General features: G+C 46.4%; 1 protein-coding gene across 1 annotated transcript in view; it reads left to right on the forward strand.

Annotated features, from left to right (window-relative positions):
* The window catches only part of STOM (stomatin), a 34,352-nt gene extending 18,105 nt beyond the window's left edge, over positions 1-16,247 (forward strand). The window contains exons 4-7 of the mRNA XM_049773075.1: positions 991-1,073; positions 7,165-7,368; positions 7,873-8,007; positions 15,626-16,247. Of these exons, the coding sequence (XP_049629032.1) occupies positions 991-1,073; positions 7,165-7,368; positions 7,873-8,007; positions 15,626-15,820 (617 nt within the window). The 3' untranslated portion in view covers positions 15,821-16,247. The remainder of the gene's footprint in view (positions 1-990; positions 1,074-7,164; positions 7,369-7,872; positions 8,008-15,625) is intronic.
* The last annotated feature ends 842 nt before the right edge of the window (positions 16,248-17,089 follow it).

The following is a 17,089-nucleotide window of genomic DNA, read 5'->3' on the forward strand; positions in this document are numbered from 1 at the left end:
TGTCATATTTGTTCACTAATAATAGCAGTACTTTCCTGCCTGCCCCTCCCCTCCCTTTCCCACTGGAACTGATAAGGTCATTGTAGGCCAGAAATAGTTGCATGCACGAGCAGGGTAATTCCTGATAAAACCGATGTCCTCTGTCATTATTTTGGGGCATCTTTGATTTAAGCTCCTACTATGTTCCAGCACCTGGGAGTAGGGGCTCAAGGAAATTACAATGAAGTCCCCTCCCTCAGGGAGCTTACTGTCTCTGGGTGGTACCCAAAAGAAAAGCAGAGATACTGTCCAAGGGTGAGCCAGTAACTACAGAGCTGTAGAAACCCAGAGAGGAGTGGGTGACCTAAACTGGTAGATGAGATATGGCTGCTTGGAGGTGACAGCTTGACTGAGGGTTCACATATAGCACCTCAGCCAGAGGGGAGTTGTTCCAGCAGCAATAGCTGTGCATCACAGTACAGAGAGATGTGGAGGAAGAGGAGGAGGAGGTGAGTCTAGAGAAGCCCTCGAGAGCAGGAGCAGGGGCATATGGTGAAGTGGGTATGATGTGGATTTTGAGGGGCCGGAGTGATAGCATAGTGGTCGGGCATTTGCCTTGTATGCTGCTGGCCTGGGACAGACTCAGTTCAATCCCCAGCATCCCATATGGTCCCCAAGCCTGCCAGGAACAATATCTGAGTGCAGAGCCAGGGGTAACCCCTGAGTGTAGCTGACTGTGGCCCCAAAACAAGAAATGTATTTTGAGACACTAGAAGAGCTAGAAAGATGTCTTGGGAAAGGAAAACATTAGGATAAGTGAGGACAAGGAGGAGAACGACTCAATAGTTAAAGAATATGAAATCAAAATCTACACCCTGGGTGGGAAGAATTAGACCCCACCAGGAATAGAAGCAGGAAGCATCCAGGAGCTCAAGCCCGGTGTCAGGGGCCTGTGGTGAGTGACTGTTAGCCGAAAATCGGGAGCCATCAGAGTCTGTGTCTCTGTTACAGGTTTGTTTTTCATCCTGCCCTGCACCGACAGTTTCATCAAAGTGGACATGAGGACTATTTCATTTGACATTCCTCCTCAGGAGGTAAGCTTGCCCTTGGTGGTGCACCGCAGAGATGTGTGTGTGTGTGTGTGTGTGTGTGTGTGTGTGTGTGTGCAACTCTATCTTTCTGTCTATCACTGGTGTGTTGGACCTCCTGGCTGCCTTCGCTCCTTTCCTTCACCATTGACCTTGCCCAATGCTTCATTGTTCTCAACTATTCAACAGAGCTCAAAACACTTGGAACTACTTGACAAGCCACTTTCAGGGCCAATGGAAAGTGCCAACAACAAAAGCTTATTACTTTTATGCTTCTTGCTTTTACCCAGCATCGCACGATGTCAGTGTGGGAACAATGTTGGGCTTATCACCGCTGCCATTGTTTTTACCTTCCCATTTCCCCTTCTTGGGGTTCTCATGGAAATCCCATGGAGTCCGCTCTACAGCCTTTGTTCTCTGGGTTCTTGATGTGATTTCAGATAACTTGGTCAGGAGCTGAAGAATTGGAAACAATTCACTTGGCTTCGGTTTTGGTTTTGGCTATGGACTTCACTCACACCCAGCAACATTCAGGGATCACTCCCGACTCTGCACTCAGGAACCACTCCTGGAGGTGCTGGGGGGACCATACAGGGTGCCAGGAATCCAACCCAGGACATCTGCTGGCAAGGCTAGATGCCTTCTTGCTAGACTACCTCGCCAACGCTTCATGAGGCATTTGGTTGTTTGTTTGTTGGGTCATACCCAGTGGTACTCAGGGCTTACTTCTGGCTTAGTGCTCAAGAATTACTCTTTGCGGGCTCAAGGATAACATGGGGTGCTGGGGACTGACTGAACCCAGGTTGCCTTGTGTGCAAGGACAGCACCTTACCCAATGGATCACTCTGGCCCCTTATTTGGCAATTTGGACTGAGCAGCTAATGTCAGTTTTGAGTTCTTGTCTGATCAGATCAGATCCCTCTTGAAACTCCTGGCAGAATCCCTGAGGAGTGAATAGCATGGAAATCAGAAGTTCCCCAGCTGGCAGAACTGGGGACACGTTCAGAGGCCCCCACAGCAGAGGCCGGTCTGCCTCCTCCATGAGCCCCTGGGGACTTGCGGGCTGCATGGCACTCAGGTTTCAGGGGACACTCCCACTACAGGATTGGCAGCACAGAGAAAGGGGCAGCAGAGTCTGCTGACCCTGGACCAGGTTCTTTGAGGGACTTTGCCTCCTGACCCCTGATCCCTTCTCCCATCACACCCTTCGGGAACCAGCTCAGGACCCTTCTTGCCTGCGCTGAGCCTCATCTGTGAGACTGGCCTTAACCAGACACACCCGCTGGGGTTGTGGTGACCCCAGAGGCCTTTGTCCCCTACCGGCTCCCCAGTCAGCACCATAACTCTCCCCACCTCTTGGGAAAGCTTGGCTCTCAGCAGGTGCCTCCTCTTGGGGAGCAGAGACTCCTGGCGCTTGCCACAACATGGCAGGCAGCTGGCAGGGTTGCTGTCAGTTCTTCCTTGCAGCTGCTCTCTCCTCTCCACAAGCTGCTGAACGATGAGCTGAGGAGATGGCAGCTTGGCACACGGTTCTGTTTTCTGATCCCCAGTGATCATACTGAAGAGGGATGTAAACACTCCACCTACGTCCATAGAGCACGCACAGAGGCTGCCAGATTTGCCCCCACACCACGGGGCATGTTTTTTTTTTTATATATAAGATGCTATAAATCTTGTGTAAATACAATATATAGAATATATATACAAAATATAGAATTAGGACCAAACTGTCACTTGTCACTGTGCATTTGGGAACGACCTCATCTCTCCTCCCACCACACACACACACACACACACACACACACACACACACACAAATGCGCACTCTCCTCTTTCTCTCTCACAAACACTCTCACACACACACTCCTAAACATACACTCTCTGTCACACAACTCTCTTACACACACTCACACACATACTCTCTCTTACCCACTCTCTTTGTCTCTCACACACACTTTTTCTCTCATACACACACTGTCACACACACTCACTCTCTTTCTCACACACATACACTCTCTCTCCTTTTCTCTCTCTCACACAGTGTTTTCCTATTTCTTGCAAAGAGGGCTTTGTGCTTCTTTTGCCTGGCAGGACCACCTGGCGGTGTGAGCTTCGTTTTCTACTTTCCATTTGCATTGCGCTGTGCATTTTTATCAGGCAGGGCTTCATGCCCAACGGGTCTCATTTGACTTTCAAAGGTATTTGCATAGAACGGGCACCCCTATGTCCCATGTCCCCTATGTCCCTCACCTGGTCAGAGGGGGTCAGTCAGGAGGCTTAGTTGGTGCTCACCAAGAGAGGGGGCACACATAGAGCTGCAGTGACCCCCATGATTCTGACTTGATGCTGTGCTCTTTGCTACTATTGTTTAGGCCCCAGTTCTGTCCTCACTGTCTCATTGGCAGCTGCCTGCTCTGGTCAAACTTGAGCTAATGCCAGAGATGCAAAACCAAACTGCCCTAAGAAATTTGTCATCGTCGGACTGAGTGATAGCACAGTGGGTAGGGTATTTGCCTTGCACGTGGCCAACCGGGTTCAATTCCTGGCCTTCCACATGGTTCCCCCGAGCCTGCCAGCAGTAATTTCTGAGCTGAGAGCCAGGAGCAAATCCTAAGCACCAATAGGTGTGGCCCAACCCCTCCCCCCAAAATAGCAATTTATCATCTAGGAGCTGGGGAGACCAGACAGCACAGAAATTTGGACTATATGAGCCCAGCTCTGTCCTGTCACCACCAAGTATTGCTGGATGTAGCTTCCCAGGACCCAGCCCCTGAACACCATTCATCACAGGCCCCAAAAAGTACCTCGTTGAGCTTACCTGGCCCTCCTAACTCAGTACTACCAGGAATAGCTCCTGAGCACTGTCACAGGGCCCCAGGCCAGCCCAGAAAAAAAAAAAAAAAAGCAGATTTAAAATCCTTCTATGGGTTTAAGAAAAGTAAAAGACATTATTGTAATTATACCAGAGACAATAGAGATGAGGGCTGGAAGGACCAGCCCATGATATAAAGCTTACCACAAAGAGTGGTGAATGTAGTTCAAGAAATAACTGCACGAACAACTATCAGAGCAATGGTAGTGAGTGAGAGAAATAGAATGCCTGTCATTAATATAGGCAGGGATGGGGGCATTGGTGGCGGGAAAGTTACACTGGTGAAAGGCAGTGTTTTTGTTTATGACTGAAACCCAACTACAATTATGTTTGTAATCAAGGTGCTTAAATAAAGATATTATTTAAAAAAAAAAGGAAAGAAAGAAAAACAATGCCAGAGATATTCATGATCTACCTGAACTAAGATGGGGCAGTGAGTCAAGCCACTAGGACAGGTGCCAAAGGGAACATGTTTAAATCTGTCAAGTGAGTCAGGGATGTTTTGCAGAGAGAGGGCACTTGAGTCGAGTCTTGAAACAGCACACGGGACAGTGCCAGGCGGAAGTTGTGGCAAGGAGGGGAGGCCGTCCCAGGAGAGGGGCCAGCTGCAGAGAGGCCTGGGACATGGAGCAGGGGTGCCTGGGGGAGGGGACTGTAGGTGACCCAGTAGACTGAGAGGGAGAGAGGAAGAGGAGTGAGTCCACAGACCATATATTAGACACTTGCCATAAGGACTTTGCCCAGGAGGGAGGCCAGAAGTCCTACTGGATTCGTGCCTGGGTTCTTTTATGAGTTTTTATGAGCTCGTGTTTGTCACCTGTTTCAGCCCTCTAGAAACACGCCCGCTCACTCGGTCTTTGTCCCAGCACCTCTGTTCCGTGGAGGGTTGGTGCATCAAAGCTAGGCCCCCCCTTTCTCACCTTTGTGCCTTTTCACACTTTATTTACTTTGCCTTCAGAACCCTTTTTTACTTCCTTCTTAGTCTTCATTCTGGTCTTTGACATATGGGCAGGGATTACTGCTGTCACCTGCAACCCCCACCCTCAAAAGATCTCCAACTTCCTCAAATGTAGGAGCCAAGTTTTTCCCCTGCCAGTCCCCGCACCTAGGGCAGTACCTGCTGCTTAAGTCACATCCTAGCGTTTGTCGAATGATTGGCTGGATTCGTGGGATTAAGAAGTGTCTTTATCATTTTGTGGCACCAGAGATGGAGCCCAGGTTCCACCATATGTTGAGCATGTAATCCCCACTGAGCCACACCCTCAGCCCTAAGGAAATGTATTAATATTCATATTAATAAATGCATTATATTGAATTTTTTCTTTTTTCTTTTATTGGGGGACACCCCAGTGGTGCTCAGGGTTTACTCCTGCCTCTGCACCCAGAGTCCGCTCCTACCAGTGCTCGGGGACTCTGTGGGATGCTGGGGATCAAACCCAGGTGTGCTACATGGAAAGCAAGCACCCTCCAGACCCTAAACTGACATTTAAAAAAATTTTTTTAATTGAATCACTGTGAGATAATTGAAATTTTATTTTATTTTTAAATATTTATTTATTTATTTTATTTGTTTTTATTTTGGGACTACACCCGGCAGTGCTCAGGGTTTACTCCTGGTTCTGCAGTCAGAAATCACTCCTGGCAGGCTTGGGGGACCATATGGGATACTGGGGATCGAACCTGGAACCCAGTTCCATCCCGGGTTGGCCGAATGCAAGGCAAATGTCCTAACACTGTGCTATAGCTACAGCCCCTTCATTGACATTTCAAAGGCAGTTCACTCTCTGGTATTTTGCTGTTGTAGCATGTTGGGGTTATTGCAGTAAAATGTCACAGACTGGGACTACAAATGATAGTAATCTATATTTTCAGTCTGGAAGTAGAGGAAGTTCGGGTTCAATATGTTTTTCCGACTCATAGATTTTTGTCCAAGTAGAAAGACCTAAGGAGCACTTAGCATTCAACCTCTTCTGCAGGGCAAATCTCACCCCAGAGGCTATAGCCTTGGTTGGCACCAGCCACCACCTCCCAACACCGCACCTTCCGCTCACCAGGGAGCCAATGGCATCCTAAGAACCTCGGAGGGTCACAAATATTCTGTCGGTAGCACTGACTAAAGAAAACCAGCCAGGAGCTGGAGCAATGGTGCAATCGGTGAGCCCCGATTTGATCCCCAGCATCCCATCCTCAGCACTGCCTGGAGTAATTCCTGAATGCAGAGCCAGGGGTAGCCCCTGAGCACCTCTGGGTGTGGCCTGGAAACTAAGATAGAAAACCAGAAACAAAAACCAGCTAAGGGTAGAAGCTGGCTCAGCAGTTAGGGTTCATGCTTAGATTTGATTCCCAGCACCAAATGGTCCCCTAAACATTGCTGGGTACAGTCTTAAGTACCGTATTTTTTGTACCATAAGATGCACTTTCCCCCCAAAAAAGATGGGGGAAATGTCTATGCGTCTTATGGAGCAAATGCCTCCTGGAGCTGAAGACTGAGTGCAGGGGAGGAGAGCAGACGCTATCCACTTGACACCCACAGTGTGACGCAGACATGCCACATAGGATGGGCAATCAGGTCAAGGCACTTTCACTGGCACATAGAGAGCTTTCCTTTAAGGCTATTTGATCGCTGCTGCTTCATTTATATTTTTATATTGCCGAAAAAGTATTTTAAAAATGTTTTTGTATTTTCTGATGTAAAAGAAAGTTAGGTAAATGTGTTTAACCAGCTGTGGACCTGATTGGACCTGTATTGGAAATCTACTTCGGCCTCACAGCCTGGTTGTTCCCAGCCTCCATCCCCTGATGGCATCTTGCTTTGCACCATTTGCTTTGGCATATTTTTGTTCTTGTTTTCCTCATCTAAAAACTATGTGAGTCTTATGGTAAGTTGCGTCTTATAGAGCGAAAAATATGGTACATCATTTGCAGCCCTGGAGGCCCCCAAGCCCCAGGATGGCTCAGGTAGCCTTGGGTTCAAGGACCATTGCATCTTTGGACCCTTACATCAAGACCCGGGCCCAGTAGGCTGTGAATCATTGGTGGGGTTCTACTGAGTTCTGCTGAGAACTACTTGGGAGCCCAGCCCACAACCCCAAAACAAAGAACATCAGCTAGTGAGAGAAGAGGCTCCAGAGGCTATGATTCCCTTATCACCATTATTACTATTATTATTATTACCCAAGAGAAGGGGCTGATGGATGAAATGATCTCTCTCCCTTCCCGCGGCAGATCCTCACCAAAGATTCTGTGACCGTCAGCGTAGATGGCGTCGTCTACTACCGTGTGCAGAACGCCACCCTGGCCGTGGCCAACATCACCAACGCCGACTCGGCCACTCGCCTCTTGGCACAGACCACCCTGAGGAACGTCCTGGGCACCAAGAACCTTTCTCAGATCCTCTCGGACAGGGAGGAAATTGCGCACAATATGCAGGTGAGGAGCCCTGAGCTGTGAGCTGTCCATGGTGTGTGTGTGTGTGTGTGTGTGTGTGTGTGTGTGTGTGTGTGTGTGTGTGTGTGTGTGTAGACTTTATCATGAAGAAAAACTTAGTTCTTTGCAGATATTGTAAGGAAACCTTGGATGCGCTTGTTTTTAGCTTATCATAGTCAAGGATGGGGCTGGAGTGACAGCACAGTTATAGGGTGTTTGCCTTGCATATTGACAATCCAAGATGGACCCCAGTTTGATCCCTGGCATTCCATATGGCCCCCAAAACTGGCAGGAGTGATTTCTGAGAGTGCTGCTGGGTGTGCCCCCAAACAAACAAAAAATTAGTCAAAGATGGTTCCTTAGCTCCTACTGTAGCACCCCACCATGGGCTAAAGAACCCTTCCAAGTCTCCCCCAGTACTTTTCTGCTTTGAACTCCAATCATCCCCACCTGAAACCTGGAGCTGAGATAAGTCAGTCCAAGCTTGTTTTTTCTCTACCCTGGCAGAACACCTTGGACGATGCCACTGATGACTGGGGGATCAAGGTGGAGCGCGTGGAAATCAAGGATGTGAAGCTTCCAGTGCAGCTGCAGAGAGCCATGGCCGCTGAGGCCGAGGCATCCCGGGAGGCCCGTGCCAAGGTCACTTTTCTTTCTTTCTTTACTCTATGTATGTGTTTTAGTTCATTCACTTATGTCTTCTTGACGGACTTTTGTTCATTAATTATAAAAGAAGCCCAAGGTCAAAAAAAAATCATAGTCAAGCTGAATCAAAACGGCAGCCACTGCCCTTCGCATCCCAAGCCCTTTTTGTGTTGTCATTCGGGACTGGTTGAATTTTCCTGCACTAAGTTCTTCAGCTATTTGTTTGTTTGTGTACAAGGCACATGCCCTACTGCTGTGCACTAAGTTCTTCAGCTGTTGGTTTGTTGTGCAAAAGTTGGATCTTCCTCTGGGTGTCTGTTCAGGACATGTTTGTTCAAACTTGGCATCATCCAGTGGGTACAGTTGTTGGATTTATAAAGCATAAATGTGGTTGCTAGGACCAGAGTGGGGAGCTTGCCTTGTATGCAGCTGATCTGAGTTCAGTCTTTGGCATCCCATCTGGTCCCCTGAGCCTGCCAGGAGTGATTAAAGAGCACAGAGCCAGGAGTAATTTCTGAGCTCTTCCAGGTCTGGCCCCAAACCAAACCAAACCAAACCAAACAGAAAACAAATAAATGTGGTTGTTCTAGAGTTTCGTGATGGCAGGGCCCCCGTTTTTATTCCTCCCATCAGGATTGTTTTTTAAAAATAATAATTACTTTATTGAAGCACCATGGTATATTACAGATTTGTTTTTATGCAGAGAATAAAACCAGGCCTGAGCTTGTATTTTCCTCACCCTGTTTTTAGAATGCTACTTCCAACTTTAGAGCAATGGGCAGGTCCATTTGTTTGCCTTCTTCATTCATTTTTAACTTTATTTTATTTGGTTTTGGCTTTTTCGGGGGGCCACACCCTGCAGTGCTCAGAAATCGCTTCTGGCATGCTTGGGGGACCATGTGGGATGCCGGGGATCAAACCCAGGTCTGTCCCGGGTCAGCCACATGCAAGGCAAGTGCCTTACCACTGTGCTATCCCTCCAGCCCCTCTAATTAACCCTCTTCTAACCCTCTGCCTGACTTTGCTCCTCACTGTCTTCCCACACTGCCCTCGTCCATGTCTACACCCCACCTGGATACATGACCCCCGTGTGTGGGGCTGAGGAAATGTTCATTCACCTAAGTCCATGGGATCTGAGAGCAACTTAGCATGTGGGCTGACCACACTCAACCCACAGATAGAAAGGAGAGCCAAGCCTCATCAGATGTAGAACCAGGAACCAGAAAGCTGTGGGTTCTCCAGGGAGCTCATCACTCCATTCCCTGAGCCCCAGCTTACTGCAGCACACACTGAGAGACCTGGCCTGACTCCCAAGGTGATAGTTTTCCCCAGGTGAGCACGACAGGTGACAGTCCAGGACTGGTTGCAAGTTCACAACAGAGTGAGTCGAGGGAGCCAGCGTTGGTGACAGGCCAGGTCAGATACACATAGGGCTCTTGATCTCCTTGCTTTTGGAGGGGTGGAGGAAAGAGACATTTTTGTTGTTGTTTGTTTTGGTTTTGGAGCCACACCCGGCCACGCTCTGGGTTACTCCTGCTCTGCGCTCAGAAATCGCTCTTGGAAGGCTCCAGGGACCACATGGGATGCCAGGGATCTAACCTGGGTCCGTCCCAGGTTGACTGTGTACAAGGCAAATGCCCTACCACCGTGCTGTCTCTGGTTCCGTGGAAAGAGGCATTTTTAATAAGAGAGCTGGTTAGGACTTGAGAGCTCGATTGCTCAGAGCCCAAGTTGTAAAGCAATTGGCTGTTGTTGGAAAAACGTAGCAGCTGGTAATAGCAGGCTAATAGAACCCTCAAGTTCCCCGAAGCCACAGATGAACACTATCATTTTTCAGTGAGCTCCAAGTGGAATTACAGAATTTTCAATGGGCTGGAATTATTAGGTTTTCTTCCTACTGGGATCCTTTAAGTGGGTCGTGATACCACAGAACCTTCAGATGATGACACTTGAAACCATCACAGAGAAGATGAAATGGCGATTAGGATAACAACTTGTTTTAATTTTTTGTTTTGATTTGGGGCTACCCTCGAAGCACTCAGGGCTTATTTCTGACTCCGTGCCCAGGGATCACTCCCTGAAGGCTCCAGGAGACCTATTGGGTTTTGGGTATTGAACCCAGGTAGGCCTCAGGTCCGGGTAAGTGCTCTACCCGATGAACTATCACTCCAGTCCTATTTATTGTATTTTAAACATTATTCTTGAGTGTGTGGCTTATATTAGCATTGTCACATAATTTTAACACCACCCATCACCAAGTGTACCCACCTCCCTTCCCTAAGGACCCCCACGTCCTCCCTTTTGCTCTCTCTACCAACTCAGTTGTGTGGATCAGTTCTCCTATTGTGTTGCCTTTGGCCCTTTGTTGCTACCTTGCTGTATATCTTTTAGTCCCACTTATGAAAGATTATTCTGTGTGATGACAATTTGAGTCATGCTCCCTACTGTAACCTAATCTTGAAAATTAGAAGTTGAGGGCCAGAGAGATAGCATAGCGGTAGTTCGTTTGCCTTACATGCAACTGATCCAGAATGGATGAATCCAGGATGGTTCGAATCCCGGCATCCCATATGGTCCTCTGAGCCTGCCAGGAGAGATTTCTGAGTGCAGAGCGGGGAGTAACCCCTGAACGCCGTTGGGCGTGGCCCAAAAAGGAAAAAAAAAATAAAAGAAAATTACAAGTTGTCCCAAAGTGGGCTCACATTCTGGTGCCGTTCAGCGGCTGCTCTTACACATCCTCGTTATCCCTGAGACTGTTTTCCAAACCATAAGGAAGAGGAGTGTTGACTTACCAGGCACTGTGTCAGAGCCAGAAGGATCCTTAGAGAGTCTCTTCTGCAGGTGACAAGCACCTGGCTCCAAGGCTGCCATTCCAACCTACTAGTCCCATGCCAGCAATTAACCCCGAGTTGTTCCCACTTGAGCTTGGGCCTGACCTCAGAGGCCTGCCATAGCAGCTCCTTGGAACTGGCACTTAAAAATAAAATAAAGAGAAGGATACTTTCTTTGCCATTTCACTGTTAGGATGCAAAAATGGAAGCCCAGAAAATCTTGTGAGGGACTTGAGTGATAGAACAATGAGTAGCATTTCTTGCTGGCCTTGCATGCTGGCCAACCTGGAATTGAACCCCCGCATCCCATATGTTTCCCTAAAACATTCAGGAGTGATCCCTGAGTGAAGAGTCAAGAATAACCCCCAAACACAGCTGGTTGTAGCCCCAAACCAAACCAAATCAAAACCAAACCAAACAAAAAAGGTTTGGTTATTTCCTCAAGATCACCTACTATTTATTCATGCCCATGGACACCAGACTTCCTGACTGCTGAGCCATCTCGTCTCTTCCAGAACTTTCCAAAAAGGACCTAGTCCTCTTCTACCAGCATTCTCACCAGTTAGGGAAGAGTTCTCATCAACCCTTTAGAACAAAGATAGAGGAAGCCAGTTAACATTCACAATTCCCATGCCCCAAGTGATGGTGGCTGTAGGATTATTCCAGGAGCAATAGTTCTGGGCAAGGACTGTTACTTTATCTTTTCTTCTTTTCTTGTGGGGATGGAGGAAGTGTGAGCTCGCAGCCAATCCCACGGGGTACTGTTGCCATTCCTAGTAATACTCAGCTGAGCTGTCTGGGTGAGGCTACCAGGGCTACATGCAGTGATGCTCAGAGTATCATGTGATGCTGGGGATTGAACTCCAGTATGCCAGGTTTGCATGCCAACCTACTAAGCTATGTACTCTGCTCCCTCACCCCCCAGTCAGGGACTGTCTTTTAGAATCAGAGAGTCCAGCTTCTCTGTAAAATACCCTGCAGTAACCATGTATTCCAATGTGGTTACTAGACCATGTATCCCAACCATATGTTCAAGTTCTCCTGGAAAATAGGGAGATTCACTTGGTTTCTTCATCAAATACGTTGCAGCTAAAAAGCTTCCAGATGAAGAGACTTCAGAGCAATGTTCCTTGATTTAATTCAATGGCCCTCAAACTACGGCCCGCCGGCCACATATTGTATTTATTCCCATTTTGTTTCTTCACTTCTAAATAAGATATATGCAGTGTGCATAGAAATTTGTTCATGATTTTTGTTTTTACTATAATCTGGCCCTCCAACAGTCTGAAGGACAGTGAACTGGCCCCCTGTTTAAAAAGTTTGAGGACCCCTGATTTAATTAATCAGCAGAAAAAGGCAAAGTTGGATGAGAAGCAGAAGCCATACTAGACATCTATAATTTATAAAAAAAAAATGGGACTGGGATGCCTTTGTGTTACCATTCACTTTTAGAAACTAGTTATGCAGTATCAAAGAAGGGTCCCCGAGCTTCCTGAGCGCCACCTGGGAGCCTCTCCTTCCACCAAGAAAAAATAGAGAGGACTGGGCATCTAGCTCAGCAGTAGCACTCAGACAGGAAAGTATCCAAATGCCCATCACCGTTTAAATGAATGTATAATGTATTCCTGTGAGGAGATACCATACAACAAATGGAATTAATAAAGATGTCCTCACAGACATAATCTGAGAGAAGGAGCCAGCCAGACTGCAAGAGGACAGTCTCCTGCAGGGCTCCAGTATGTGGCTGAGCCTCTTTATAAAGTTCTTAGAGCATCACCTAATGGCCCAAAAGGAAATCTCACTTGTGCTTTGTTTTCTTTTTCATATGTCTTAGAAAAATACCTTACAAACAAACAAACAAAAAAAAAACAGTTTCCTATTTCTAGGCAGGTCATCTATTCATTGAAAGGACGGAGGGCACAAAACTAGGTCTGTTTTCTCTACCCTCCTCTCAGACCGACCGCACTGGGCCACAGAAGGAGATGTTAGTACCAGTCCAGAGGCCTGAAAACACCGAATTGTAGCATGATGGGCTGTCAAGTGGAATCATTGATTGGCTCAAGATAATCGCACACTTGGCAACAGTCCCACATGCCTGATCATACCTTGCTTCACTTTCTAAGATAATGCCTGGGGCATGCACTTGGCTAATTATTAGATAGTGCTGCTGGTAAATCTTCAGCAGCTTCATTCATTCCAGGAGACTTTTTTTTTTTTTACTAACCAAATGTGTCCCCTGCCTGTGGGGTTTGCCTTCCCCGCCAAGAGGGTTCGTTTTGCTTGTCAGTAAGAAAAGAGGTATATTTGCGATTGGTCCATTGTTAGATATTCCCCCCACGTGCCCCCCCTGAGCACTCACCACTCTTTGTGGTAGTCTTCATATCATGGGCTGGTCCTTCCAGCCCTCATGTCTATTGTCTCTAGGTCTTATTACAATAATGCCTTTTTTATTTTATTTAAACACTGTGATTACAACTAGGACTGTAGTTGGGCTTCAGTCACCAAAAGAACAGCCCCCTTCACTAATGCAACAGTCCCACCACCAATGCCCCCCATCTCCCTCCTCCCATACCCCCTTCCTGTTTTCAAAACAGGCATTCTGCTTCTCTCAATCATTAACATTGTCATGGTAGTTGTTAGTGTATTATCTCTAACTTCACTCACCCCTCTTTGAGGTGAGTTTCATATCATGAGCTGGTCCTTCCAGCCCTCATCTCTGGGCATTATCACAATAATGTCTTTAATTTTTCTTAAAACCCATAGCTAAGCAAGACTATTCTTTGTCTCTTTCTCTCTGACTTATTTCATCAGCATAATAGTTTCCATGTCCATCCATGTATAGGAAAATTTCATGACTTCATCTCTCCTGATGACTGCATAATATTCCATTGTGTATATGTACCAGTTTCTTTAGCCCTTCATCTGTTGAAGGGCACCTTGATTGTTTCCAGAGTCTGGATGTTATAAATAGTGCTGCGATGAATATAGGTATGAGGAAGGGAGTTTTGTATTGAATTTCTGTGTTCCTAGGGTATATCTCTCGGAGTGATGTAGCTTCATCAGATGGAATGAGGAATGTCCAGTGTTTGGAGAAATCTCCCTATTGTTTTCCAGGAAGGCTGTGAAAGCATTCCCACCAGCAGTGAATGATACTTTCTTCTCTTTAAATTAAGGGGTATCATTGGACATCCCAGATGATGTAGAAAAGAATCAGGGTCTGCTGCTCCCAATAGAGTATACATTAGGCTGCTCTTCTGACTTCCTCTTGGAATATAGTCATGGTTCTCAAGCTTCTGGCTATGCCTCTTCTCACAGAAAGGGAGCATGTAAAGTACGGCCTTCATAAGTTAAGGTTTTTAATAGTCTGGATAGAAGAGAGACACTTGCCTCAGTTACGTACCCAAGTCCGTCTCTCCTCTTGGCACTCCCCAAATAACCCAGACTCTGAAATCTGCCCCCCCCTGGCCCCCACATTATTGCTTTTCTCCCATCCCTCCCTTCAGCAGTCACACAGACCCTGCTGAAGGCGAAGCTGTCCCACCAATGGCTCTGTCTTCTCATGTCCTGCTGAGTCCACCAATGTTTCTCAGATGAGATTTGATGGTCTATTCTACGAAAGCCCTTCAGTGGCTTCCATGCCTGTGGAATGAGCAAACACCCCTCTTCAACTTGCCTGCTTTTCAGATCCTGGACTGGGCAGAACTCTTCTCAGAGGCAGAACTCTTGCCTTGCATGGGTGAGGCCCTGGGTTCGCACTCTAGTACTAGAAAAATAAATAAATGAATCCGGGAAAAGCTCACCCCCCACCCCGGCATGCACTTACTTTTTAAATTTTTTAGTTTATTTACTTGTTTGTTTATTTATTTATTTATTTATTTATTTATTTATTGTTTCGGGGCCATACCCAGTGGCGCTCAGGGATTACTCCTAGTTCTGTGCTCAGAAATCACCCCTGGCAGGCTCGAGGGATCTCATGGGATGACAAGATTCAAACCACTGTTCATCCTGGGTTGGCAGCAACATGCAAGGCAAATGTTCTACTGCTGTATTATTGCTCCAGCCCCATGAAATTTTCCTTTACATGGATGGACATGGAAACTATTATGCTGAGTGAAATAAGTCAGAGGGAGAGAGATAGACACAGAATAGTCTCACTCATCTCTGGGATTTAAGAAAAGTAAAAGACATTATTATAATAATACCCAGAGACAATAGAGATGAGGGTTGGAAGGACCGGCCATTATCTGAAGCTTAAAACCAAGAGTGATGAGTGCAGGAAGAGAAATAACTACACTGACAACTATCATGACAGTAGTAATGAGTGAGAGAAGTAGAATGCCTATCTGGAATATAGGCAGTGGGTGGGGAAGGAGGGAGTTGGGGGGCATTGGTGGTGGGAATGTTGCACTGGTGAAGGGGGACTCTCTTTTTATGACTGAAACCCAACTACAAACATGTTTGTAATTATGGTGTTAAATGTATTATTAAAAAAAATGCCCCAAAGCCACAGCCTTGATCCAATGGGGGTCTTATTATGTTTGTCCATTTAAAGAAGGTAGATTTCCAGGGGACAATGCTGAGTAACTTTTTTACTGCAAAGGATGCAGTAAGCCCAGTATGTCTGGGAACTTGTGCATTAGAGGAACAAAGAACACAGAGGAATTGTCTGGGACTGGTTTTGCTACCCGGTTCTGGCACCTCCAGGCACGCAGATCCCCATGGAGGTGGCTGGTTAATACCCAATCATTTTAGTGGCTTAAGCTCTCTCCTCCACTATCCCACAGGTCATCGCCGCTGAGGGAGAGATGAACGCGTCCAGGGCACTGAAAGAGGCATCCATGGTCATCACCGAGTCCCCTGCCGCCCTTCAGCTGCGGTACTTGCAGACACTCACCACCATCGCTGCAGAGAAGAACTCCACCATTGTCTTCCCTCTGCCGATTGACATGCTGCAAGGCATCATAGGAGCGAAGAAGTGAGCCGTGTGGGCCGAAGCAGCCATGAGCTCTTCCTTCCCAAGGAGGAGTTGGGGGGTGAAGTCAGCCCCCCACCTAAGGAGCGTAGAACGAGAACCTTGACTGTCCTCCCTTCCCACCTCCGAAGTCGCATGATTTTTTAGCCTGTAGAGTGATCCCTAACAACAGGTCAAAGATGGTTAGCTTTTTAAAGAACTAAGAGAGAGGAAAAAAGAATTGGAGATTTATATAAGATACTCTCTTACTCTTTAAGCTATTTTAAAATGCTATTTTTTTTAGATGATTTCTCACTAGGTTAAGTCTCTCTTCCTTTTACTTTCGCCAGCCATCTGTCAAGAAAGAGCAAAAGAATAAACCCCCTCAGCTGGTCCTCATCCTCTGGCTAAAAAATGTTCTGCAGAAAACAGTGACCTTAGGCTTTTCCCAGACATTTTTTCTTTTTCTTTTTCTTTTTTTCTTTTTTTTGGCCCATATGTGCCTTACTTCCCAGGAGATATTAATTAAGGATAATTTCCTAACTCCAAACCATGTTTCACAATAGTCCACCCTTGAAAGGGGGCATATTTTTTTACCCTGCTCTTTAGCTCTCGATAAAATAGCCCAGACCCACGAAAAAAATGATTCCTCCCCACTGGAAGACTTATTTTAAACCCACATTATAAAGTCTTTCAGACTAAGGTGGGTATTTTTTTCTAAACTTTTCCAACCTCTTTCTTAGTAAATCATGTCTCTAGGGTCTTTTAAACCAGCTAAAATACTCATTCACAGAAGTGCTTTAGGAAAGTTTAGTTTTTGCCTGATTTTCTCAGTCAGATTCAAGGTTGTATTTTATTTTGGAAAGAAAATTTTCTCTCGGTTCTGTTAAGAGTGATGGATGTACCCATTTGAACAGCTTGAAGACTCATTTTTAAAAATGTCTTCAAAAAGCTTATTTTACAATCTGCACGTTATTTGCTATTGACTGTGAAATATCTTGGTTACCGACTCTGTTCCTTAAGTAGTTTAAGAAATTCATCAAAATCGGGGTTGGGGGTAGAGCACTTGCCTTGCGTGTATGAGACCCACCAGCACCACAAAATAAATAAAGTCACAAAATGTTGGACACCTTATTCATTGGGCTTGGGAAGACATCTCTCAGACATATCTGTATAGATGAGGCTTGGTGCTAGTCTTATTTCCTTTTTTTTTTTAGAATAATGTGGTGAGGCCTGTTGTACACCACAAATACTGAGTCTAGAATTGAGATGCACTTCCTGTTCTTGGATAGCCTGG

Source organism: Suncus etruscus, chromosome 5 (genome assembly GCF_024139225.1).
Source record: "Suncus etruscus isolate mSunEtr1 chromosome 5, mSunEtr1.pri.cur, whole genome shotgun sequence".
NCBI lineage: Eukaryota > Metazoa > Chordata > Mammalia > Eulipotyphla > Soricidae > Suncus > Suncus etruscus.